We start from the raw sequence: 27,272 nt of genomic DNA, 5'->3' as shown, positions 1-27,272 counted from the left end.
CATTTTTTAGATGCACTCTTAAGTGGCAGAGGTAACGGAGCCGCATCACATTTATCTAATATTCTTTCAGATGAGGATGGTCTCGATTCACACTCTATGAAACAGGGAAAACTTACGCTCACGTTGGATGGGAAATAACTAATGTAAGCTTACCCTGAGTGTAAGCCCAGCAAAGAGGAAGTGTAAACGTTATTTGCTTCAGCACAATGACTGCATGGCGTTTAGTGTGCTATATTTATACCTGAGATGTAAGATGTGCTTCACTTCCTCCTTTCAAAAACAGTAACACGGACTCTCGAGACAGAAGCACTGTTGCGTGTAGCGGAATGTTGCCAGTCTGCAGCAAGATGATGTCTCTGAAAACTGGGTGGATTCTTCTCTGCCTAGCTACTGTTTGTAAGTGTTAACACTATTTCTAACCAACTGGTCATCACAGTAATTACGTGTATAGTGTATACTTACAAAAAGTGACTCAAAACTGCCTCTAGGTACAGGCTATCATTGTGTTCTCTGTCACAGACACCAGTTTGGAAAGAAGATATAAAGATTTCATGTCACGTTATCCTGACTACCCGCCCTGCATTTTATCAGGTGGGGCAAGTGCGTTTTACAATGTAATTCTCAACAATGTATCCTGGACACATATGAGTCAGCGGGCCTTACTACTCCAAACTTTGCTATTTGTTATTCGATGATGTAACCGTCCAATGCGGGTGGTGGTGGGGTAGACTCGTGGGTAGAGCGTGACATGCTGTGACATTGCTGAGAGCAGTGCAAAACCAAACCTACTCACTTAGCAATACGATTCTCCGCTTTGCCCCAACCGATCAGTCTGCATCACGCAGTTAATTTGATTAGCTGTGATTAAAGCTCACAGCAAAAATAACTTCGTTTCCGTTTTTGCGGAAACCTGATGGATACTGGGTAGTGTAGGTTTCCGTTTCAGGAAACGCACAATGAGAGTTTCCACATAGTTTCCACAACTGAAACTAACAAGTCTTGGTTTCCGTCATGTTTCCGTCAACTGAAGCTGTAGTTGGTAGTTTCCACTTAGTTTCAGTTCACTCAAACCTTTATACTATTAGCTAGAATAAGTAAGTTTATGGTCTTGCAAAACCTTGTGGATCCTGGATAATGTAGGTTTCTGCTAGGTTTCTGTACAGGGGGTATGACCGTGACAACGAGAGTTCCGCTTAGCTGTATTATCTGTTCTATTTGTTACATATTTATTTGAAGATAAAAAACAAACTCTGGAAATGTTATGATTCAACTGTTTCATTTCTTAGAATAGTTCACATTTTAATGCAATAGGGCAGCTGCAGTAGCACACAATTCTGAAGCATTCGGAAGCAGAATTCTCTCCACACAGAAGCATTTACACCTGTGTGTCAATAGGTAGGCACACTGAATGAAGACGATCGACTTTGCAGCGAAACACTGCACAAAGTGCTTTGTTCTTCTGTAGATGTTTGTTGGTGTATGCGAGTCCTGGTTGATATCTGGCAAAACATCTGAATCCGAATCAATCAGGCTCTCAGTCACACTTTGTGGTGGTGTTAGCTCGCACACCTTAAATGCGCTACTAATATCTGGGTCAGTGTCTGGAAAAGGAAAGGACATTCATTTTGAATCAATAACTCCACTGAGAAAAATCACTGAAAAAATCACTGAAAAAAGCTTGTAAAATCTAATATTTCCAATAAATGAAACATAATTCACAGCAATATATATGATAACGTTGACACTATCCATTTAAAAATACCAAATACATTATACAACTTTCTCACTTTCAGTTACAGTTACATGTATGATAGATACATTAAATATATTAAACATGGATAGCAAAGTGACAGTGCAAACTCGTTTTTAGTGAAATCTAAAAATTCTTTGATGACTTACCTGTTGAAAACTTGTCATCCATCCGAAACCTCTTTGCAGACAGATAAATATCTTGTCGTTACGGAGATGGAGATAACGTGCTTTTCTTGAAACAAACGTCTGGCAGAGAGGACAGAAAAGCTGGAATTTAAAATATATGAATATATATTACGCTTGAATCCGTGTACAGTCACATTTTGAGTGAGGTCAAAAAGGTGTATTCTATGTATCTACAGTGTTTGCTTCATTGTAAAGGTTATATGAATAATATTGTTATAAAAAGATATCACAGATAATATAAATTAATATAATAAATTATAAATACCAATGAAGGCCTCTTGTCATTCTCCAAGTTTGTTGGTCCACAATCCATATCTCTAAATCAAATAATTGACACAATGATTCTTTCAGAAATATGAAACGTGAGGTGTGATGATAATGTGAATGTATTGTAGGGCTAACACATGCAACGTGTAATGATGAACATGGTTTTAATGGTTGTAAAATAAATATTAAATCATCGAACCGATTAACCGGTATAACTGAATAAACAGAACTGACACAAAGCATAAGATACTACATGATTAGATAATCTTGTGAATTTATGATGTGACTTGGTTGAAATATTTCTGGAGTACAAATTGTATGAATAGATATAAGGAAGTCATATATACGGAATATTCTGGGTACCCATGTGAAAAGAATATTGAAGAAACCAACCATTTTTCCGAACTTTTTCTTGTGATTGTAGTTTTTCTTGACAATTACTTGTCCCTGCAGTAGAAAGTGGCACGAATAATCCATGGAAATTATGAATGCTTGCATGTACAAATGATAGCCAAAGGTCAGCACAATTGTCCTTTGTGCTTCATTCTTCATTCACATTCACAAATGAATTAAGGTTTGAAAGATATTGTGACACATCACGAAAATATAGTAGTAGTAGTAGTAGTAGTAGTAGTAATAATAATAATAAGGGCCGGATGATGTACGCCTCTTCGTGGTGGGCCTAGATAGGGGAATTTTATTCCCTGAACCAAACGTACATCACCCAGTTAGGGCTGACCCCCCGAAGCTGGTTTTCTTACTGGGTTACAGACAGCCAAGAGGAAAGTTTACATTCACTTCCGCAGCCCAGTCAGCCTTCCTCCGGTAGTGACACCAACCACACTGGAGATGGGACTTGCCCCAGGGGAAGGCACAGAACCCGACCAAGAATATCTTGGTCACAACATCTAAAATCCACACTACTAGAGTGTGCGAAAGCGACTGGATGGCCTGAAAATCCACGAATTAACGGCAAGTCGCTTAAGCTGCATTGGGACAATGCCATGCCCATGTATGCTTACCTGACGGAGCAAAATCTCCGAGACCAACTCCGGCGGCTAAAACATCTCGTGCCCCGTGAGCCAGTTCAACCCACAAGTGGTGCCCGTCAGGAACCTTTGCATGATCAAAATGTTCAAGTGGCAGCAGACCCAAAACTTCTTATGGACGTCCGCGTCAACCTCTTTCCTCTTCCTGATGGAAACTCTTCCGAGAAAGAGCCAATTGGCCCCGAAATTTTGGACCCCCACTCTTCCTCTTCTTCAGTTGCAGACCTTACCGAAAATCCTGTTTAGATTTTGTTTACTTCTATTTATGAGGAAATTTGTGATTTACCTTTAGAGAAAAGGAGGCCAATTAAACAACTAAACGTGTCTTTTCCAAAAAAGGAAATTGATTTACTTAATGAAATTATCTCTTTAGAACTTCCTGCGGACTGTTCATTACATGAAGTAAATTGTTGTGTCTATGCTGCCGCTCGAACTTTGGAGGAACTTCACACAGTTTCCAAAGAACAATCTCCCAATACTAAGAACAATAAACCAAAGAAAAACCGGTTTCAAGTTAAACTAACAGAAACAAGAAAACATATTTTCTGGATAGAGCTGTGCCTGAAATTAAGATCATTAGGGAATCCCATGTCTAAACGACAAAAGGCAATTTGGAGAAAATTAAAATTACAGTACAAAACAACAAAAGAAAAGGTACTTCTCCAAATTGTCGATTCCCTTGAGGCAAAAATAAAAGTTTGGACTGAAAGAAAGAAAAAGTGGGAAAAGAGAAACAAATTTATCAAAGAAAATAAACAATTTAGAAATAATGAAAAGCAATTTTACAAGCAACTCAAGACAAGTGGTGTTGATGAGCATGATAAACGGCCTCCCATGGCTGCCAATGAAAGGTTCTGGAAACAGTTGTGGTCTGTACCCGGCGACTGTAACCTGGAGGCACCATGGGTCAGTGATTATGACCATGCAATGCATGAGAAATTAACCAGGTCGTTTGTCTGTTACATCTCACCAGATTGCCTGAAGACTGTTATAAAGAAGTCCAAATCTAATACAGCTCCAGGGCCTGATGGCATTCGAAACCGGTATTGGAAACTGTTTCCCTGTGTCCAAGCACCATTACTTCACTGTTTCAATTCTCTTGTGGACACAGGTGATGTTCCTCCATGGTTCTGCAAAGGTCGCACAATACTCCTCCCCAAAAAGGGAGACTTGACTGATCCCAAAAACTTCCGCCCTATCACGTGTTTGAATACTCAATATAAATTATTCACAGGGTGTTTGACAAACCTCGTGTCATCTTACTGCTCGTCCAATGAGACAATTTACAGAGAGCAGAAGGGGGCGAGAAAGGGATGTTGGGGGTGCAAGGATCAACTTCTTGTACAGAAAATGATTTTGGAAGAGGCTAAGACATACCACCGCAACCTCTTCATGTGCTGGATAGACTACAAAAAGGCATACATTCCCTCACGAATGGATTCTGAAGTCTCTTCAGTGTATTGACCTCCCTGAGCGACTACTTGATTTACTCAAGTCTTTAATGAGTTGCTGGTCGACTCAACTTGAGATGTACTCGCAAGGGCAGGTGCAGACTTCGGAATCTATTCCAGTTAGAAGAGGAATTTTCCAGGGGGACTCCTTCAGTCCTTTGCTTTTTTGTCTGTCTCTAAATCCTTTGAGTTTTCTGCTCAGTAGGAAGGAAGGTTACCATCCCGGACCTCCTCAGCACAGATTCCCAACACCTCTTAGTTATCTCCTCTACATGGATGACATCGAGCTCCTTGCCAAAGGAGATGCCAATTTGAAAGAACAGGTTCTCCTTGTCGAGTCCTTCTCTAATGATATTGGCATGACATTTGGACTCGACAAATGTAATACTCTTCATTTGAAACGTGGCAAGATAACTAATGATGGATCGGTCAAGTTACAAGGGGGAGGAGTTATTGAGCATCTCGTGGAAGATCAGGCCTACACCTATCTTGGAATGCAAGTTCGACACAAGCTCCAGAATGCCCAGATTCAAGATAAACTTCGGGCCGAGTATAAATCTCGTTTAAAGAAAATCTGGAGCTCCGAGCTAAATGCTCGAAACAAGGTCAAAGCCACCAATACTTTTGCTGTGCCAGTCCTCTCCTATTCCTTTGGAGTAGTTGATTGGACAAAACAAGACATTCAGGGTCTTGACCGCCTGACCAGGAGGATCATGTCTGATAACAGAGCACACCACCTCTGATTAATGTGGAAGCTCTTCATGATAGAATTCTATTGTGCACTTTTGCTCATATTTATTTATCGGATGATCCTCTGGTGATGCACGTCAAAACTCACGATGAAAGCAAGGAATTCCACAGCTATTTTAAGCGTGCCAAGGTTGTTGGACACAATTTGAACTTTGAAGTTGATTTTGCTCATGACGATGTACTGCTGGACGGTACAGTGATGGGAGTAAACCAGGTGAAGTCCTCCACCAAGTCTGCCCAGAGTCGGTCCTTTGTGGAGAAGCTTTCTGAGAAGCCATTGCATCGTGTTTACATGCAGTGTGTGGAACAGAACAGCAATCCAACCGACTCCTTTGCCTGGATGAAGTCGGCTGGTCTCAAATGTGAAACTGAGGGCTTCCTTTTTGCAGCTCAGGACCAGTCACTTCCCACTCGCAATCGCCAGAATGTTATTCTTTAAAAAAATATCAATATGAAATGTCGTCTTTGCAATGAATTCACAGAGACTGTCCAACACCTTGTCAGTGGATGCCCTTCCTTGGCACAAACTGCATATCTTAAAAGACATGATGGCATGGCTCGCTGCTTTTATTATCGTCTCCGCCATGCCTGTGGCTTTGACTTCCAGGTCCATCCACGATACGACCCTGAGCATGTCCAGGGCGTCCTGGAAAATGATGCTTTTAAACTTCTCTGGAATAGGCCAATATACAGCCTGAGACGAATTCCAGCCAACAAACCTGATCTTGTCCTTTTTGATAAAACCAATGAAATTATTAATATCATTGAATTTTCTGTCCGTTTTGACAGCAATGTGATTGGCAAGATTCAGGAAAAGCATGATAAATATGCGGACCTCGCCTTTGAAATGTCTCGCTTGGATCCCAAGTACACAGTCATCAGGCTCCCCATTGTTCTCGGTGCCCTTGGTTTGGTACCTCCTGATCTCTTGGCGCAGATCAGGAGAGTGCCCGGGTTCTCCACCGGGAGCACAGCCCTTCTGACAATCTGGGTAATGCAGAAGGCTGCAGTGTTGGGAAGCCTCCATATTCTCCGGAAAGTTCTTGGTGGGTTCGACTAGGCAGTGTTTCCTGGGAGAAGTCCCTTTCGCTGTCTGGGCTGCGTGTAGAGGGGGTGAGGGCCCTGAGCTGATGATGAGCTTGACTAGCCTGACTGTGCCAGGATTACAATTCTAATCTGTAAAACATAATAATAATAATAATATTTTTGGTTATCCATTCAGTTAAAGGGTTGATAGAGATAGTAGATTTGGGTGTATAGCTGAAAAGAACAAACATGTTAGTATTTTTAATCCAATTGCATGTTTTGAGCACTATGCGTAAATTACTTACATCATGGAGGTTCAGTCCAGCAGAAATATTTCCGAATATTGCTTTCTCTTGACAGGGTTTAGAAAATAACTTATTTGCCACAAACGCAGGTTTCTCATGAGTGCTAAATGAGTAGGACTCATGACGCTGGGGTCTGTTATTATGGTGTTAAAGTAAGGTGAACATGTTTTCACAATTAATCGCTGTTAATAATCGCAAGGACTACATATTGATGCTTGACACTGAGAAAAGCAATCAGTGACTCTAATGGGATGAAAATACCGCTAAGACCATAACAGCCCACTGTTGTCACTTTGTGTACTAACATTCAATCACAGGCAAACTGTAGCGCAAGTGGGGTTGCGCAGCGTAGAGAATATGACCAGTCTTCATATATGCGAGCGAAGCGAGCAAAGGTTGGCAACACACTTCCCTCGCTTAGGTTCAAAATGTATTTTTCGCGTCAAAATAAAATATCGCCACCATCATAGGCACACACCCATTTCCTAACTAGGTTGTGCTCTCCGATTCCAAACCCCATATTTAATAATTACTCACGTGAAATATGTTCTATTCAACATTTTAACTCGACGAAAGAATTCGCGACTTGGAGAAGAAAAAGCGAATGGATGCGAGAAACTCGGAGTTCCTCGGCCGTGTAAGGTAAGACCAACGATTTTTGTTGTCAAATAACGTTTAAAGAATTATTACGTTAAGGACAGAAACCCCGATAGATTTCGCTCGTATTATTTTCAAAGGTTATGGTAAAATTTATAATCCATTTCAATAGATCTACATGGTATAGAATACGGAAAGCTGGTACATGTATTTGTAACTAAATCTCTCAGTACTATTCACAAGTATTTGTCTTAAGCTTAAAGGGGCAGACCTTTTAACTTTGCAACTCGGTAAACACTTGGTAAAGATCCATATGTAATGGTAATGTTCACTCATGGGTTTAAAAGACATATTTCAGGAATTCAGAATATTTTAAAGAATGATAAAAAATATGGGCTTTGTACAATGACAAGTTTTCGGTGTAAATTATTCAATTCTGGATCATAGATGAAATGAAATTGTTCAACCCCCAATATATCTGTTATATTTAGCGTATTTGACTTAATCTTTTAGGCTGTTGTGAAAAAAATCTTGACACGACTGGAAAAGATCACCCTTGCCTGTGGAAGGTATGTGTTTATGGTACTAGATAACAGACATTTCATTTCATTTTAAATGTTTCGTTAATCCACTTCCCTACATACATTTTCACAAAATGAAAAATACTAGTAACATTTGCAAATGGATTTGAATAGCCGGTAAACTAAACCAGCTCAACTTTACACCTGTGTGAAATTGCAACCAAACTGACCCCTTGATTTTACAATACGTAATTGGTGCAAGGTTATGTCATGTGATGTAACTAAACTTCATTTATCAGGATCTTATGTCAGACTGTTCACCTACCGGTTGCGTAACTTTGGCAAACAGGATGTACGTACCATGGCACGAAATAACATAAAGGATGGTTAGTCTGTTTGGAAGTCATTTAACTACAAAATTGTAAACTTTAAGAACAAGATATGTATTCAGAGTGATACTGTAGTTTGCTTGGATGTATAATTTTCACTGACGATCTTGAATGAATGAATGAATGAATGAAGCGCAAGGAAAATGACATTTGTTTTCAATTCAGGAAAGCCGATGACGAGGACTCTATGAAAATAGTAGTCAAAGAAACAATGAGACTATATCACGACCAAGGATGGTCAGTAGGAACATGTGAAGGTAATTTCTACTCACCTGCCTGTCATCATGAATAGTTAATGATTTAATTAATAGTGTAAATATAGGCAGATTTAGACGAAACCGACGTTCAGTAGCCAAGTCAGCATGGATTATATGAATACGTTTGTTTAACTAATGAACTAAAAGGTGTGAAACATGTTGTATAGTACTTTAAAAATTTATTTACAGAAGTGTTTTTGGGAGCGTGGCGAACAGGCGTCTCAAGAGACAAGAAACTGGATAGAAGGCGTCACACAGAACATCAACAAAACCAACGAAAGAATATAATCCGTAAGTATATCTATTCGAATAACATGTAACAATTCTTTTTCATCACAATGTCTGATGACAGATACTAAGTTCCAAAAATATACATTTTAACATTTATGGATTTGTGCTTTTTACATTCTTAAGATATGTAACGCATGATTCAGATGATTATTTCATAAATCGTAACATAAGAATCATCGTTATCCCTACAGTATCTATACACACAATTAGATGAAGATGATTGTGCGAACAATATAAATGTGAACCATAATTAGTAGAAAAGTCAGTTAATGATAATATAGAAACATGTTACTACACTTCAGTGACAACATGTCACTTCAGAGCAACAGATTGTTTGTCCATAAGAAAATAGGATAAGTGTGAACTGCATAATTTGTGCTGGGGGTGATTATTCCAGTAAGAAATTGATCACAACTTCCTTTAAAAAATTTACAATCATTCTTGGTATTAAAGTCTATCTGTGAATTGATTTATGTGTGATATACATTTTCAGAAACGTGCACAGCGCATGAAAAGTCCAGAAACCATTGATAGGCCAGATCGACGAAAGGAAAAGGTTTCAACTATACTTTCCTTGGAAATGTCTTCACCAGTTGTGAGTGATGAAGAAGATGCCAAATTATTGCTCTCGATCACATTTACCTGGGAATCCAGTAATGTCAGAACATACAAGTCTGCACAGGACTCATCCACAATTTTCAACGCCACCACCCGAGCTAAGGCCATCATGAGGACCAGGATGAGGCACCCAAACCAGAATGACAGAGGAATATCTGCCCCTGAGTGTGCCCCTGAGTGTGCTATTAAATAGCTAGTCGATCACATGAACGTAATTTTTTCTATGTTCAATTCAATTCGATGCCCTTTTTTAAAACTTTAATAGTTTTGATCTTTAAAATACCTTTATTTCAATTTTATTTTTAATTTTATTTCAATTTTATTTAATCTTAATTTTTGTTTATTTTCAAACAGACCTATATTTATTCTAAATACACTTTTATTTATTTTCAAAGTTCTTTATTACATTTTCTTATTGTATTATAGCAAGCTGTGTGTTATTATATGGTTAGCAATAGTAGTGACTGACTTGGGTGTGTTTGTCTCCGTCAGTGTGAGGATGACTGTCAAGGGGTGCAAGTGAATGTTAGCTATCGCATGTTTTTGGAAATATTTTTGTTATACATGTTGATCTGTTAATTAGTGAGATTGTTAATTTGGTTATATTAATTTGGTTGATGAACATGCGCCAATCACTGGATTGTGTGGCCGAGACTGAGTTATTTACAGAAAACTGTACAGAATCCAGTTTAACTGAAAATTCATGCATCAGTATTCATGGATATTCATCAAACTTAATGAAACACAAAGAGGAGCCGTGTTCGAGATATTGTAAAACATTAATAATTATCCATCTGATATATCGAATGTATGATGTTGTATGGATGAGTCTCTATAATTCAACTCGAAGTACATACAGGTCTAAGGAGTATCCCGACTGCGGCACTATTTATTCCCCATCGACCAACTCACTTGTAAACCAACTGGACGAATAACTATTGGGAACTTTAGCTTTGGAAAACATCCCAACTACCTTCCATTCATCTCTCGCATATGAAGATTTGTGTGTCTTTGCATACAGTAGTTGACGTATCTATTTATATAGGATACAAACATCACTTAATTAGCGTATATTGACTATATATGAAGTGAATTACTCCTTATTACCCATTTCCTTTATACTCAAAGTTCAATTCAGTTTGAAGTGAAACCCACTATTGTCATTTTGTCTGTGTTTAACATGCGCAGTTAGACTAAGGCTTAATCTCTGATTATACAAAATTTTGATAGTAACAAACAAACCCATTTTAACTGAAAAGGAGCCCCAGTGAGACCAGAGATTCAGGCTAGACTTGCTTCATTTAAGGCTTTAGCACTGCAGAGAAATAATATGTGGCTCAGGGACTGTGAGACAGACTACATGTGCAATGTCCATTGCGATTTTACTTGCAGCTTGAACTTTTAGTAATATACACAGGTTTAGAGTACGAAAGCCTAGTGCTGCCACTTTTGTAGCACAAAATATTTTTTCAAAGACAGTTCTCGTTACTTCAAATATTTACTCGTTGCTTCGAGTATTTTTTCGTTATTTCAATAATTTTCTCGTAACTTCGAGTATTTTCTCGTTATTTCAAATATTTTTTTCATTGCTTCGATTAATTTCTCGTTACTTCGAGAATTTTCAGTCAAAAACTTGAAATTTCGAGTATTTTCTCGTTGCTTCAAGTTTCAGTCAAAAACTTGAAATTTCGAGTATTTTCTCGTTGCTTCAAGTTTCAGTCAAAAACTTGAAATTTCGAGTATTTTCTCGTCGGTTCAAGTTTCTTTCAAAAACTTGAAATTTCGAGTATTTTCTCGTTGCTTCAAGTTTCTTTCAAAAACTTGAAATTTCGAGTATTTTCTCGTTGCTTCAAGTTTCTTTCAAAAACTTGAAATTTCGAGTATTTACTCGTTGCTTCAAGTTTCTTTCAAAAACTTGAAATTTCGAATATTTACTCGTTGCTTCAAGTTCCTTTCAAAAACTTGAAATTTCGAATATTTACTCGTTGCTTCAAGTTCCTTTTAAAAACTTGAAATTTCGAATATTTACTCGTTGCTTCAAGTTTCAGTCAGAAATTTGAAATTTCGAGTATTTTCTTGTTGCTTCAAGTTTCTTCTAAAAACTTGAAATTTCGAGTATTTTCTCGTTGCTTCAAGTTTCAGTCAAAAACTTGAAATTTCGAATATTTACTCGTTGCTTCGAGTTTCTTCTAAAAACTTGAAATTTCGAGTATTTTGTCGTTGCTTCAAGTTTCAGTCAAAAACTTGAAATTTCGAGTATTTTCTCGTTGATTCAAGTTTCAGTCAAAAAATTGAAATTTCGAATATTTTCTCGTTGCTTCGATTTTATTGTCCTTAATTTCTAAGTTTGATGAAGCTAGCATGTATGTTTTAGGAGATCTACCCCGATCAAGATGACATCCTCAGTCACACACACCCTACAATCTACACCACCCGAGTTTCAGTGGTCATAAAACAAACTTTCAGTTCAATAGGGAGGATGCGCACCCTTGCAACCGCGGTATCTTCCCATAAAGCAGACCTCACAAAAGACAGACCGCTTAAAACAACACACTTTAGGGTTGTTTGCATAAGGCTTAATTAAGCTGATAATAATAACATGTGCCCAGATATGGAAACTATACTTTGTTTTAATTCATGTAATGAATTATGATTTTTATATTAAGACATTTTATATTAAAAGTGCTTGAGAACATTCTCAGCTTCTCAAGCAACTCAGTTCTCGACTACTTTTCACTCTAATTACAAGTAAATTAAGAAAGATGGAAATGTGTTGTTACTATACTCTGTAGTGACTGGTAGAAGAACAAACAGAATTTGATATCATTTGAAAAGGCATAGTGTGTCATATATTTGGATAATTTGAGAGTGAGTGGTTGATAATCACATTTCATGAGAAAAATACATGTACAGGTAGAGGGATTCACACTGAAATATTTTGTTGAAAATGATACTCGTTGTTGTTCGACAAGTGGTGGGCATATTAGTAAAACATGGAATTCGTCACATATGGCTTGTTTACAAAGATTACAAAGTCGGCTTTCTTTCAAACCATTCAGACAGCGCCCTGTTTCCATTAGTAACCTATGATTTGTTGTCCTAAATTTTCTCAGTGAAATTCTACTTTGTAAGGTTAATTTAAAATAAGGTTCTGGAATAACTTCAAGTTCATACATTGTGAAATGAAATCCTTTTGATGATTGAGTATTGCTTGAATTCCAAGATTGAACAGACTGTATACTATGTACTGACTCCAAGTGAACTCATTAATGGAATAGGGGTGGAGAGCATGGCTGAGCTAACTAGTGTACTAACTGAATTTATCTTACAGGAGGTCTGTCATTTTGGAGTGAACCGCAAATAAGACTTAACTGTGAAATGATACCATATATTCGATAACTTTGAGGATTTGACTGAAGTCAATTTGATCAAAAAGCATACCATTTTGGTATGAATATCAGTACGAATTGGTTTGCTTCCAGTCTCCACATACAACATGTGGCGAAGCAGTTTTCTTGAAAATATTTAATGAACAATTTCAATAACACTTAAAGTTTCATATGGCCAGAGGTCGTATAACCATTTCTAAACCTAATGTTGTCTTTTTCATCAGGACACATACCACAATTTTCAACGACACAGCTTAATTAAGCCTTGTGCAACCAACTATAAAATGTGTTGTTTTAAGTGGTCTGTCCTTTGGGGGGTCGATACCGTCCCAAGCATATTTCCTAAACTATTCATGATAACTTCATCAGACTAGGAACACGTATCAAGCATGATAGATAGGTTTGCCATTTGGGGTTTAAACCCAGATATGAACCTTTTGCGGTTTCCTCCCAAATGTGACTTAGGCTGTGGATATGAGGGTGTCATGTCGTTCGGAGAAGATTTCCTTAAACTATACATGCTAGCTTCATGAAATTTGGCACACGTACCAAGCATGATCCATAGATGTGCCATTTGATGGTTATACTCAGATATGAATTTTATTTTTTTTGCTGTATCCATGGACATGTGACTTAGGCTGTGACTATGAGGATGTCATCTTGCTCGGGGCAGATCTAAAATATACATGCTACCTCCATTAAACTTAGAAATTAAGAAAAAGGAATCGAAGCAACGAGTAAATATTCGAAATTTCAAGTTTTGACTGAAACTTGAAGCAACGAGAAAATATTCGAAATTTCAAGTTTTTAGAAGAAACTTGAATCAACGAGAAAATACTCGAAATTTCAAGTTTTTGACTGAAACTTGAAGCAACGACAAAATACTCGAAATTTCAAGTTTTTGAAAGAATCTTGAAGCAACGAGTAAATATTCGAAATTTCAAGTTTTTGACTGAAACTTGAAGCAACGAGAAAATACTCGAAATTTCAAGTTTTTGAAAGAAACTTGAAGCAACGAAAAAATATTCGAAATTTCAAGTTTTTGACTGAAACTTGAAGCAACGAGAAAATATTCGAAATTTCAAGTTTTTGACTGAAACTTGAAGCAACGAGAAAATACTCGAAATTTCAAGTTTTTAAAAGAAACTTGAAGCAACGAGTAAATATTTGAAATTTCAAGTTTTTGAAAGAAACTTGAAGCAACGAGAAAATACTCGAAATTTCAAGTTTTTGAAAGAAACTTGAAGCAACGAAAAAATATTCGAAATTTCAAGTTTTTGACTGAAACTTGAAGCAACAAGAAAATACTCGAAATTTCAAGTTTTTGAAAGAAACTTGAAGCAACGAGAAAATACTCGAAATTTCAAGTTTTTGACTGAAACTTGAAGCAACGAGTAAATATTCGAAATTTCAAGTTTTTGACTGAAACTTGAAGCAACGAGAAAATACTCGAAATTTCAAGTTTTTGAAAGAAACTTGAAGCAACGAAAAAATATTCGAAATTTCAAGTTTTTGACTGAAACTTGAAGCAACGAGTAAATATTCGAAATTTCAAGTTTTTGACTGAAACTTGAAGCAACGAGAAAATACTCGAAATTTCAAGTTTTTGAAAGAAACTTGAAGCAACGAAAAAATATTCGAAATTTCAAGTTTTTGACTGAAACTTGAAGCAACAAGAAAATACTCGAAATTTCAAGTTTTTGAAAGAAACTTGAAGCAACGAGAAAATATTCGAAATTTCAAGTTTTTGACTGAAACTTGAAGCAACGAGAAAATACTCGAAATTTCAAGTTTTTAAAAGAAACTTGAAGCAACGAGTAAATATTTGAAATTTCAAGTTTTTGAAAGAAACTTGAAGCAACGAGAAAATACTCGAAATTTCAAGTTTTTGAAAGAAACTTGAAGCAACGAAAAAATATTCGAAATTTCAAGTTTTTGACTGAAACTTGAAGCAACAAGAAAATACTCGAAATTTCAAGTTTTTGAAAGAAACTTGAAGCAACGAGAAAATACTCGAAATTTCAAGTTTTTGACTGAAACTTGAAGCAACGAGTAAATAATCGAAATTTCAAGTTTTTAAAAGAAACTTGAAGCAACGAGTAAATATTTGAAATTTCAAGTTTTTGAAAGAAACTTGAAGCAACGAGAAAATACTCGAAATTTCAAGTTTTTGACTGAAACTTGAAGCAACGACAAAATACTCGAAATTTCAAGTTTTTGACTGAAACTTGAAGCAACGAGAAAATAATCGAAATTTCAAGTTTTTAAAAGAAACTTGAAGCAACGAGTAAATATTTGAAATTTCAAGTTTTTGAAAGAAACTTGAAGCAACGAGAAAATACTCGAAATTTCAAGTTTTTGACTGAAACTTGAAGCAACGACAAAATACTCGAAATTTCAAGTTTTTGAAAGAATCTTGAAGCAACGAGTAAATATTCGAAATTTCAAGTTTTTGACTGAAACTTGAAGCAACGAGAAAATACTCGAAATTTCAAGTTTTTGAAAGAAACTTGAAGCAACGAAAAAATATTCGAAATTTCAAGTTTTTGACTGAAACTTGAAGCAACAAGAAAATACTCGAAATTTCAAGTTTTTGAAAGAAACTTGAAGCAACGAGAAAATATTCGAAATTTCAAGTTTTTGACTGAAACTTGAAGCAACGAGAAAATACTCGAAATTTCAAGTTTTTAAAAGAAACTTGAAGCAACGAGTAAATATTTGAAATTTCAAGTTTTTGAAAGAAACTTGAAGCAACGAGAAAATACTCGAAATTTCAAGTTTTTGAAAGAAACTTGAAGCAACGAAAAAATATTCGAAATTTCAAGTTTTTGACTGAAACTTGAAGCAACAAGAAAATACTCGAAATTTCAAGTTTTTGAAAGAAACTTGAAGCAACGAGAAAATACTCGAAATTTCAAGTTTTTGAAAGAAACTTGAAGCAACGAGTAAATATTCGAAATTTCAAGTTTTTGAAAGAAACTTGAAGCAACGAGAAAATACTCGAAATTTCAAGTTTTTGAAAGAAACTTGAAGCAACGAAAAAATATTCGAAATTTCAAGTTTTTGACTGAAACTTGAAGCAACGAGTAAATATTTGAAATTTCAAGTTTTTGAAAGAAACTTGAAGCAACGAGAAAATACTCGAAATTTCAAGTTTTTGACTGAAACTTGAAGCAACGACAAAATACTCGAAATTTCAAGTTTTTGAAAGAAACTTGAAGCAACGAGAAAATATTCGAAATTTCAAGTTTTTGACTGAAACTTGAAGCAACGAGTAAATATTCGAAATTTCAAGTTTTTGACTGAAACTTGAAGCAACGAGAAAATACTCGAAATTTCAAGTTTTTGAAAGAAACTTGAAGCAACGAGAAAATAATCGAAATTTCAAGTTTTTAAAAGAAACTTGAAGCAACGAGTAAATATTTGAAATTTCAAGTTTTTGAAAGAAACTTGAAGCAACGAGAAAATACTCGAAATTTCAAGTTTTTGACTGAAACTTGAAGCAACGACAAAATACTCGAAATTTCAAGTTTTTGAAAGAATCTTGAAGCAACGAGTAAATATTCGAAATTTCAAGTTTTTGACTGAAACTTGAAGCAACGAGAAAATACTCGAAATTTCAAGTTTTTGAAAGAAACTTGAAGCAACGAAAAAATATTCGAAATTTCAAGTTTTTGACTGAAACTTGAAGCAACAAGAAAATACTCGAAATTTCAAGTTTTTGAAAGAAACTTGAAGCAACGAGAAAATATTCGAAATTTCAAGTTTTTGACTGAAACTTGAAGCAACGAGAAAATACTCGAAATTTCAAGTTTTTAAAAGAAACTTGAAGCAACGAGTAAATATTTGAAATTTCAAGTTTTTGAAAGAAACTTGAAGCAACGAGAAAATACTCGAAATTTCAAGTTTTTGAAAGAAACTCGAAGCAACGAAAAAATATTCGAAATTTCAAGTTTTTGACTGAAACTTGAAGCAACAAGAAAATACTCGAAATTTCAAGTTTTTGAAAGAAACTTGAAGCAACGAGAAAATATTCGAAATTTCAAGTTTTTGACTGAAACTTGAAGCAACGAGTAAATATTCGAAATTTCAAGTTTTTGACTGAAACTTGAAGCAACGAGAAAATACTCGAAATTTCAAGTTTTTGAAAGAAACTTGAAGCAACGAAAAAATATTCGAAATTTCAAGTTTTTGACTGAAACTTGAAGCAACAAGAAAATACTCGAAATTTCAAGTTTTTGAAAGAAACTTGAAGCAACGAGAAAATACTCGAAATTTCAAGTTTTTGACTGAAACTTGAAGCAACGAGTAAATATTCGAAATTTCAAGTTTTTGACTGAAACTTGAAGCAACGAGAAAATACTCGAAATTTCAAGTTTTTGAAAGAAACTTGAAGCAACGAAAAAATATTCGAAATTTCAAGTTTTTGACTGAAACTTGAAGCAACAAGAAAATACTCGAAATTTCAAGTTTTTGAAAGAAACTTGAAGCAACGAGAAAATATCTGAAATTTCAAGTTTTTGACTGAAACTTGAAGCAACGAGAAAATACTCGAAATTTCAAGTTTTTAAAAGAAACTTGAAGCAACGAGTAAATATTTGAAATTTCAAGTTTTTGAAAGAAACTTGAAGCAACGACAAAATACTCGAAATTTCAAGTTTTTGAAAGAAACTTGAAGCAACGAAAAAATATTCGAAATTTCAAGTTTTTGACTGAAACTTGAAGCAACAAGAAAATACTCGAAATTTCAAGTTTTTGAAAGAAACTTGAAGCAACGAGAAAATACTCGAAATTTCAAGTTTTTGACTGAAACTTGAAGCAACGAGTAAATATTCGAAATTTCAAGTTTTTGACTGAAACTTGAAGCAACGAGAAAATACTCGAAATTTCAAGTTTTTGAAAGAAACTTGAAGCAACGAAAAAATATTCGAAATTTCAAGTTTTTGACTGAAACTTGAAGCAACAAGAAAATACTCGAAATTTCAAGTTTTTGAAAGAAACTTGAAGCAACGAGAAAATACTCGAAATTTCAAGTTTTTGACTGAAACTTGAAGCAACGAGTAAATATTCGAAATTTCAAGTTTTTGACTGAAACTTGAAGCAACGAGAAAATAATCGAAATTTCAAGTTTTTAAAAGAAACTTGAAGCAACGAGTAAATATTTGAAATTTCAAGTTTTTGAAAGAAACTTGAAGCAACGAGAAAATACTCGAAATTTCAAGTTTTTGACTGAAACTTGAAGCAACGAGAAAATACTCGAAATTTCAAGTTTTTGACTGAAACTTGAAGCAACGAGAAAATACTCGAAATTTCAAGTTTTTGAAAGAAACTCGAAGCAACGAGAAAATACTCGTTGCTTCAAGTTTTTGAAAGAAACTCGAAGCAACGAGTAAATATTCGAAATTTCAAGTTTTTGACTGAAACTTGAAGCAACGAGAAAATTCTCGAAGTAACGAGAAATTAATCGAAGCAACGAAAAAAATTTGAAATAACGAGAAAATACTCGAAATTTCAAGTTTTTGAAAGAAACTTGAAGTAACGAGAAAATTCTCGAAGTAACGAGAAATTAATCGAAGCAACGAAAAAATATTTGAAATAACGAGAAAATACTCGAAGTTACGAGAAAAGTATTGAAATAACGAGAAAATACTCGAAGCAACGAGTAAATAATTGAAGTAACGAGAATTGTCTTTGAAAAAATATTTTGTGCTACAAAAGTGGCAGCATTAGGCTTTCGTATTAGAGTGCTTTATTAAGTCAGATGAACAACAACGCCGGTAAATATCCTGTATTCATCAGTTACCATACGTGTTTTATACATCGATTCTCGACACATTCATGTAGTTTCCTACACCTGATACACCTTTTCACTGCATGTTTGACTACCTACACAAACACTATTACAAACAACAAACAGTATTGTAATTGATTACTAAGGCTCTTCTATTCTACTTTGGTTTTCGAATGCAAATAAATCTGCCGTGAGTTTCCTTATTTGCTGGGTGAGATATTGTTATGTTCTTTCAACGACTGTATGACCCAGCGTTAATAGTGATCAATTATAAAGTTACCATGTGCATATTACTGGTCCAGATTAAACTGAATATGACGCCAGTGTCAAACAGGAGAAGGTAAAGTGAGTTTATCTGAAAGATAAGAGGGTCATCAAAATTATGGAAATACTTACTATTAATGTTACAACTGAAATGTGCATTCTTTGAAGTTGTTGGACTGAATTTGGTTCTACGCCACCTTAGTAAGTTTCCAGTAATATCAAGGCAAGTGGCACCAGAAATAGGCTTCACACGTAGTACTAATGCTGGGAATCGAACACCTTATCCAGTAGGCCACCCCAATGCCCCGAGGTTGTTTGATGCTGATACTTACGGAGATATAACTGTCTTCCGTAACTAGGCAACACATGGTTTAAAATTATTCTGCATGTTCGTTGTATTTTTATGTATAACCACAAATAGTGACAAATAGTGCCATTCCTATGTGTCTGTGTATTTACGCTCCATAAGATGTTGCGACTGTGTACGCGAGAAGTGGAAGTTATCGATAATGAAGAAATCATTTCTATATACAACCACTCTTCAAAGTAAGAAACGAGTAGGAGACAATGAGAATACTGATTTTTGTTTGTCCAAACTGTCAAACGCATGCAACATATTTTATTGAACCGTGTTAATCACATTGTCGTTACCTGGTGTATTGCACAAACGTGAGTAGCTTTAAGCAGAAATTGTTATTAGAATGAACGGAAATTGAAATGAAAGGTCATTGAAAAGATGATAAAATGCAGAGTGTAGGTGAATCAAGTACATCATAAAGCCTGACAGATGCCTACATTTTGTCCTACGTTTGCGATATTTTGTCCAGTTGCAACATCACCAGAGGATGCCTTGAAGCTGGACTACCGCCTGCAGAGTTGCACATTAGTTCACCAAAGCGTGCCATGTCATATATGGCAGGCCCATGCTGCTGTAGATCGTCTTGGACGTCCCTTGGCCTTGGAAATCCCCGAGGTAGTGCTTTGCCCCACCTGTCAGCATGGCCCACCAAACCTCCAGACGTTGACCTCAGAGCATGGAGAACTGGTGGACCAAGAGTCTTAACCCCTACACAAGAGAATAACAGTCGGGCCGTACGTCTGCGTCGTCGACATGCTACTGCCACCAAAACCGCACGGGTCAGGACACGGGTCAGGTTCGTGCTGGATATCGGGGCAAACAATTGGAAAACCTTTGCGAGAGGTGCGGTTTTAACCCAGAAGACCAAAATCTGTCCTTGTTGGAACAATATTAATTTTCAGAAACTATTACAAGTCGAAGGTACTGAGCAGTTTCCAAGATAGATATAACCAGAAGACCCTTCGAGCGTTCAAGAGCCCATGTCACTCGATCATTATTCACGAACATTAAAGTACATCAAGAGAATCACGACGGTCGTACAGACGCTGAAATAAATGTATCCATGAAAGTCCACGCTAGTCTAGAATATGTGGCAAATCTAGATTTCCACATTTTCTGAAAATGAAGAAAGTCTCAGGACTCTTTTTCAATGTATTTTCTTATGAACGTTTTACTGTAAAATATGTTCATTTTAGAGTTGTTAGTCTATGGGCAGTATGGGCAGAATCTATGGTCCAGAGAGACCAATCGATTTTCCTTGAATGTGTCAATGTCCGGAATGAATCTGCTACATGTCCCAACAGTACAATGTATTTCATGCTAGGTTTTACAAATGATGACAATGTCACCATATACGTATACCACACTGAAGAAGGACAAAAATGACATTCTGTTTGACACGATTCAGTGGGGTACGCCAAGGTGATTTTCTACCTTGGTTTCTATTGTTCTCTAACGCATAATTGAATGAGCTTCATAAACCAGTCAGTCAGACCAATAACACAATGAAACTATAAAATATTATTGGTTTCAAGCACAATATTTATGTCACACTTTATTATGAATGCTAAAATGATTTTAACAAAATGTCGACATGCTTTCACTACTTTTGTAAATGCTATTCATTTCCTCCAATTTCATTTCTACAATACTGTCTGCACTTTGAAACACACACACACACACACACACATATATATATATAACCCATTCATTGATGCATTCAACACAGTGGACCATATATGTATGTACGCATATGTACAGCACGTCTAATTATTCTCAATGCCTGTGTTTTCCAGCGTCTGGCTTCGAAGTTTGTTACGAGAATGACGGTTTTAAAACCAAGACCCTCACATGTACACACTCATGCTGTGGAACAAGCTCTTATCGATATTGCTGGTGAGTAACACGCAGTGTGTGCATTGCGGTCATCTTTGGCTGATTCACAGAACCAAACAGTAATCTGAATTATAATTTTTACTGGCCATCAAAATGCAGTAAAATTTTGAGTTTTATCCTACAAATGTCACAACAGATATCAGTACGTTGTCAAAAAACTAGGTTCATGCATATATTTAAATTGATTGTCATTTACTCCACGAGGAAATAGATGAACAGCTGAGGGTGAAACTGGTTCTGCGTTTCAGTATATTCTAACTACATAGATAGAGGTAACAATTTGTTCCTTCACTGCTCACTACCACTAACAAAGATGTTTTTCTTCAACTTTATTTCAAGTAATCTTCAGGAATACTTGCGTGTTTGACAATGTCAGTGAAGAATCTTTGAGCTCTATCCAGCACTGGTAGTGGATTGAGCATGTCAAAGATACTTGTAACAGTAAACCAAATACGCAAAATCAAATCAAGGTGTGCGAAATAACATGAAATTGTCTACAATACATTGTTTTCTCACACCGTTTATAGCGGCAGTTCTTCTTCAACCGTGGGTCTGGTTATTGGCATCGTCCTTGGCGGCGTTGTCCTTCTCGCCCTGTTGATAGGAATAATCGTGTGCTGTATCTGCTGCTGTAAGGCATCCCCAGGTCATCGAGGTCAAGTAGTGACGAGCGGGCAACAACTTACTGTTATATCTACAGGTAAGAATAACATTCACAACAGCTATTTTGCTGCTTGCTAAACATCATTATACATGAATGTTATCTGAGAAAACACCACCCACTTTTATATCACTTTAAATAAGAATTGCAATACGAGTATTTGCTTGATAAAGTAAGATATGTGAATAAAGCAAAGTTAATGACTTTGAAAGGAAATAGGCAATGTATTAAAATCTAATTAATGTGAATTTATGACTTATCTGCTTTTAGGCGTGTATGCATGGGTAAAGAAGTGTGAAAGAATTATATCATTTATTCACTTACTTTATTTCATCACGTTTTCACGTTCTCTAGGACATATGATTATGTAACATTAATGATAATGAGAAGAATGTATAAAATGTCTAGAGGAATAAAATTGCAAAAAGAAACAAACATAAACAACAAAAACATAATTACTTGAACATTAATGTGTATTGTATTCATTAAGTATTCATTAAGAGCACAAAGATGTGATTTCAACCAGCGGGATTGTGTGATGTCTTGGCAACTGAAAGTGTGGAGGCCAGATATTCTATATCATGATCACTACCACATACAGATGTATGATGACCAATCTAAAAGTCGAACCTTGCGTAACCTTTGAACGCCCATTTTCCTTGTCCAGGTCCGAACGCGGTCAGTGGTGCATATAATGCTGGATATGTCCCCACGGTTCAGTCTCCTCCTGGAACATACATCCAGCCACCAGTTGCAATGGCACAACCCCCACCACCCTACTCTCCACCGATAGGGTCAGGCCATCCTCCAGGACCATGGCCAGGCTATCCACCAATGCAGGGACAAGCCCATACACCGATGCAATCACCAGCACATCCTCCAGGACCAGCTCCTCCGCCAATGACAGGACCAGCCCGGCCACCAGGACGAACCCAGCCACCAGTGCAAGAACAAGCCGCCCCTCGACCACCACCAGCTGGATCCACTGCTCCTCAAATGGGAGACATCTCTGGACACACCAGAACAGACGACGAACACGTGTACACCAGCCTGCAATTTTAGAGACAATTGGATTCATAACTCTTTTGTCTCGTCACCTAACCACAAGACTCTGTAATGACAAGCGGTGTCATCAGTGCATGTGGTATTGTGAATTCGGTTCCGAACCATTCTTAACTCTCGTCACCAAATCACATGCATCTGTATTGACAAGCGGTGCTGTTATATGTTATTGTGCACACTACACAGTATGTATGGTGTTGTGGTGATTTAGAAGATAAACATACTGTGTTTGGAAAGTAGATGAATGTTAGTCCGAATTCATAGTCTTTAATTTTCATTTGAAGCCGAACTCTTAGTGTGAGGTTTCAAATCATTCATTTATAGAAAATCAATTCGGTCTAACATCCATCCATTTTCTAAACATAGTATGTTTATCTCTTTTCCACAAAACCGACTTAGAATTGAATATCCTCGTTCTTCGGAAGATAATGTGGTTGTGGTAGGTTCCATTTGTATTTTCGTAAACATTGCGACATAAAAAAATATTCTGTCCAAAGAAAACAAACTACTGTTTATTCAGTGCAATAACGTAATATCTAAGACCTTGGTTTTTAGAATCTGTGTCTTGCTTTGCGAGTTCTGTTACTGTAGTCCTCTGACCACACTATAATGGAATCGTCAGACCTACTTATTTTCTTGGAGTTGTTGAAGCAGTTTGAAATTGCGAATGAGCTAGTGTTTACATTTTGCGAATGTTTGAAATTTGAAGTGACAGTGGACAATACTTGTCTGACTGTCGTATCTGAACCCCGCAGAATCGAAGAATAGATCCTTTTCTGGTCGGCCTGCGAATCGAGGCCTAGATTTTCGAAGGTCTGTTAGAGCTAAGATAGTCGTAAGTTAATGTTAATGTATGGTACTTACGACTATCTTAGCGCTAGGAGAGCTTCAAACTTTTAGGCTCAGTGTTGTAACTCATCAAAGACTGTTGATTTTTATGATCTACGAGTGTCATCATGATTTCATGCCTCCACGCTGGCATGCGACGGAAGGGTAACAGTGGTGACTTTGTGCACATGCGACTATCTTGGGATTCCTAGGGACATTGTTGTTATAATTTGGGACTGGGTTCTACATCTGTCCAAGCTTTTTTCAAAGTGTAGGAGCATAGATCGCCAACGGTAACAGCCTTGCGGCAAGCTATTACAGGGCAGAATTTGGGTCGTTCAATTTGTGACATGTAGTTTTTGAATGATGCAGCGGGGCACGATCGAATATGAGTCACATAAATTTTGTGTTTTGCCTGGCCGTTATTCCATTCTAAACGGATATACAGTACATCTTCAAGCACCACCAACGAAATGAAGGAATTTTAATTTATAGTTTGCATAATGTTGAATGAATTAACAGCAATGTCCGTCTCTTCGCAGATGGCACATTTTAACTAACTGAAGATTTGAGTAATCTCATCCCCCTTAAGGTATCTGACACTGCAAACTACCATTTCCGAGACCGTGCGAAACTTTAAACTATCGACTATGAAAATTCAAATTATGTCAAGCCATTTTTCACACTTACACTAGGGTTGTGGAATTCTTTGCCTGCCGATAAGAGAATCGACTATATAGGGTAGTTTTAAGAAACAATTATCGCCTTAGATAAAAATAGTCACAACTGCTTAAATATGTTCCAGATGAAGATTTTTGTCAGATTGTTCATTCCCTCATCAGGCTCGCTTACAGAGATCTTGACACAAATAAATGACGATTTATAATTTCAAATCCCTCTTGTTCTTGTGGTTATTGCTTTGAAGATTAAATTAATTATTTCTATTCATGCGTTAATTACACTGATATCAGCAACAGTGAGACGGAGATGCATGCATGCATATGCATACATGCATGTGTGTGTGTGTGTGGACGGTCGGACGGAAGAACGTACGTACGTACGAACGGACGCACGTCTGTGCAATGTTAGGTATCGTGTTGTGTACTGTTTGTTTATGCTGTCTGCGGTTAACTGTGTGACGTGTTATGTGTGTGTGTAAGGTGATTCTCTCTCTCTCTCTCTCTCTCTCTCTCTCTCTCTCTGTAGTTTGATTACATTAATGGATTATTACAAATATTATGAATATTTGGAGATTATACCAATTCGCGGGACGTTGAAACTAAGTACTTTAAGCACACAATAAAATGTACATCAACTAATTGTTAGACATATTACTGCTATTCACACGCTGAATGCATATTGCACTGAATGTGAATTCAAAGCATCATTGTAGGTTTTATGCAGAAATTGTTATACCTTTGTGAGACAGTCATACCATGTAGAGTGGTGTGTGGTGTGGTTATTGTGTACCATGTGGTGTGTATTAATTGTGTACTGATATAGTTATGAGCGCATGTGTATCGGTTTTTGTTCTGAATGTGTTCATGTCATGCATAAAGTTCAATACACTGTAGAAATGTCATTGCATTATGTCCTCGTCTTGAACAGCTTTGTCGTCGCTTTCTACAGGGGTGTTGTATTAGCCATGTGTACACAGAAATAAAACATGTTGGAAGAGTTACGAGTCTCTACATAAAATGACACAATTCATCATATGTTGAAAGGGAGTAAATAAGAAAGAAAATAGAATTTGCTAAATGTGCAACTTAAAAAATAGGCTGAAGATGAATTTCAATTATTATATGTGTTTGTTGAGCATACTTATCGTTACAAAATGGATATATACTGGACAAAATAACTTAGGGTTATTGGTATTTTTCTGACTGATGTTTTATGTCAATGAATAAATACATCATTATTCATAATTTCAAAATTTACAAATATCCCTTACTATTTGTGTCCAGAGTTTAAAGAAATATTAGTATGTACATTGTGAAACTCATAAGTTTATATCATTAATGAATAATGCCAGTAAAACACAAAAAGAAAGATTATCCATATATATTCATTTAGCCTTTATTCTCAGAAAGAATTTTTTTCTACCTGTACATATACTACAGCCCTGTGCCATTTCTGAAATAAAAATAAAAATTGTGAAATAAAAATTGATTGATTGATTGACTGACACAATGCAGGAAATATTTACATAGAAATGTAGTCACGACGACATGCGCATTTGGGAGCTACATCCGCATTAAGTTCTGACTTTCGGAGACTCGAATCAACAGGATGCTCTCTCTAACCGTTGCGTTTACTGTTCTTGCACTGACTGTTGTTTGTGAGTATACGTCTAATATTTGTAATCCATTGTGCCATTTGCAAACATGGCCTGTAAACCCTCAGGTCACATTAACGGGTGGCAATAGAGTCAGACTAAACCCACCGTCTGTACAGTGATCTCGTCATCGTCAAAACTCCCCATATACCTAGGCCTGTATCACTATACCATCAATTCCTATATCTCCAGTAAGTATGTTTGTGGGCCAGATGTGTTTGTTGGATTTCTAACGCCGCATGTAGCAGAATTCCAGCTGTATGGCGGCGGTATGTACATAATCGACTCTGGATCAGACAATCCAGTGATCAACAGCATGAACATTGATCTGAGCAAATGGGGTACGATGACGTGTGTCACCAAGTCAACGAGCCTGGCGACAAGCATGAGTTGCTGAAGGTGATGGAAATTCGGATCTTCGAGGGCTTGTCGATGAGATATTACGTGTAGTGCTAACAACAATTGTGGTGCAACCTATAGTACTAACATTGAAATGATCACATTCGGGTCGAATCCAGATCATGAACCGACCCAAGGACATAATCTTACTGGATGTACTGCCTCATAATACACCACATGAGATCAGGGTAACGCAAACCATCGTTTCGTCTTCTCACTGTTTATTCCATAATATCATCATCATGTTCATGCCAAAATATCATCGTTCCAAAAGAAAGGCAATGATGGTTATCTTTTCAGCACATGGCAGTTCATTGTGCAACATCGATAGTACGGCCGTTTACTGTAGCTATGGGTGTTGCGGGGACTTGCACAACCTATACTGCTGCAGCAGGTAAGTTCCAGATCCTCACCCACTGAGAATGAGTATATTTCTGAAAATTGGCCAACGGCCAATGTACAACCATAGAATACAAATTTTCAGTCTTGACAAGGCAATATACATATTACACACAATTTACATACTTTTGATCTGATTACGAGGGCACACATGTAAAGCACATTTTAGAACAATACTGGTATTATAACATTGCATTATAATTTTCGTTAGCTGTGCCCAGTTCAAACCTCCATCAATTTATCGTCGGTTAGCATCATAGCCAACAAACCAAACCAATTACATCCACTCAGGCAAAATCGAACATGCCCTTCCTATTTCCGACCATCACCCACTGATATACATCAACAAGAAACATCAGTGTAACCGTTTGATACATTCTTCCACCGAAGAACTGGAACTGACTTTCTAATAGACTAGTCTCTATAGAATG

General features: G+C 36.6%; 1 protein-coding gene across 1 annotated transcript; it reads left to right on the top strand.

Annotated features, from left to right (window-relative positions):
- The first annotated feature begins 281 nt into the window (after positions 1-281).
- LOC137274110 (uncharacterized) lies at positions 282-25,873 on the top strand. The gene is made up of 4 exons (XM_067807108.1): positions 282-396; positions 21,058-21,157; positions 21,685-21,857; positions 22,486-25,873. The coding sequence occupies exons 1-4, from the start codon at positions 327-329 to the stop codon at positions 22,878-22,880; spliced, it is 738 nt and encodes a 245-aa protein (XP_067663209.1). The 5' UTR covers positions 282-326; the 3' UTR covers positions 22,881-25,873.
- Positions 25,874-27,272: the final 1,399 nt, after the last annotated feature.

Source organism: Haliotis asinina, chromosome 2 (assembly GCF_037392515.1).
Source record: "Haliotis asinina isolate JCU_RB_2024 chromosome 2, JCU_Hal_asi_v2, whole genome shotgun sequence".
Taxonomy (NCBI): Eukaryota; Metazoa; Mollusca; class Gastropoda; order Lepetellida; family Haliotidae; genus Haliotis; species Haliotis asinina.
This window is presented reverse-complemented; position numbering and strand designations above follow the sequence as displayed.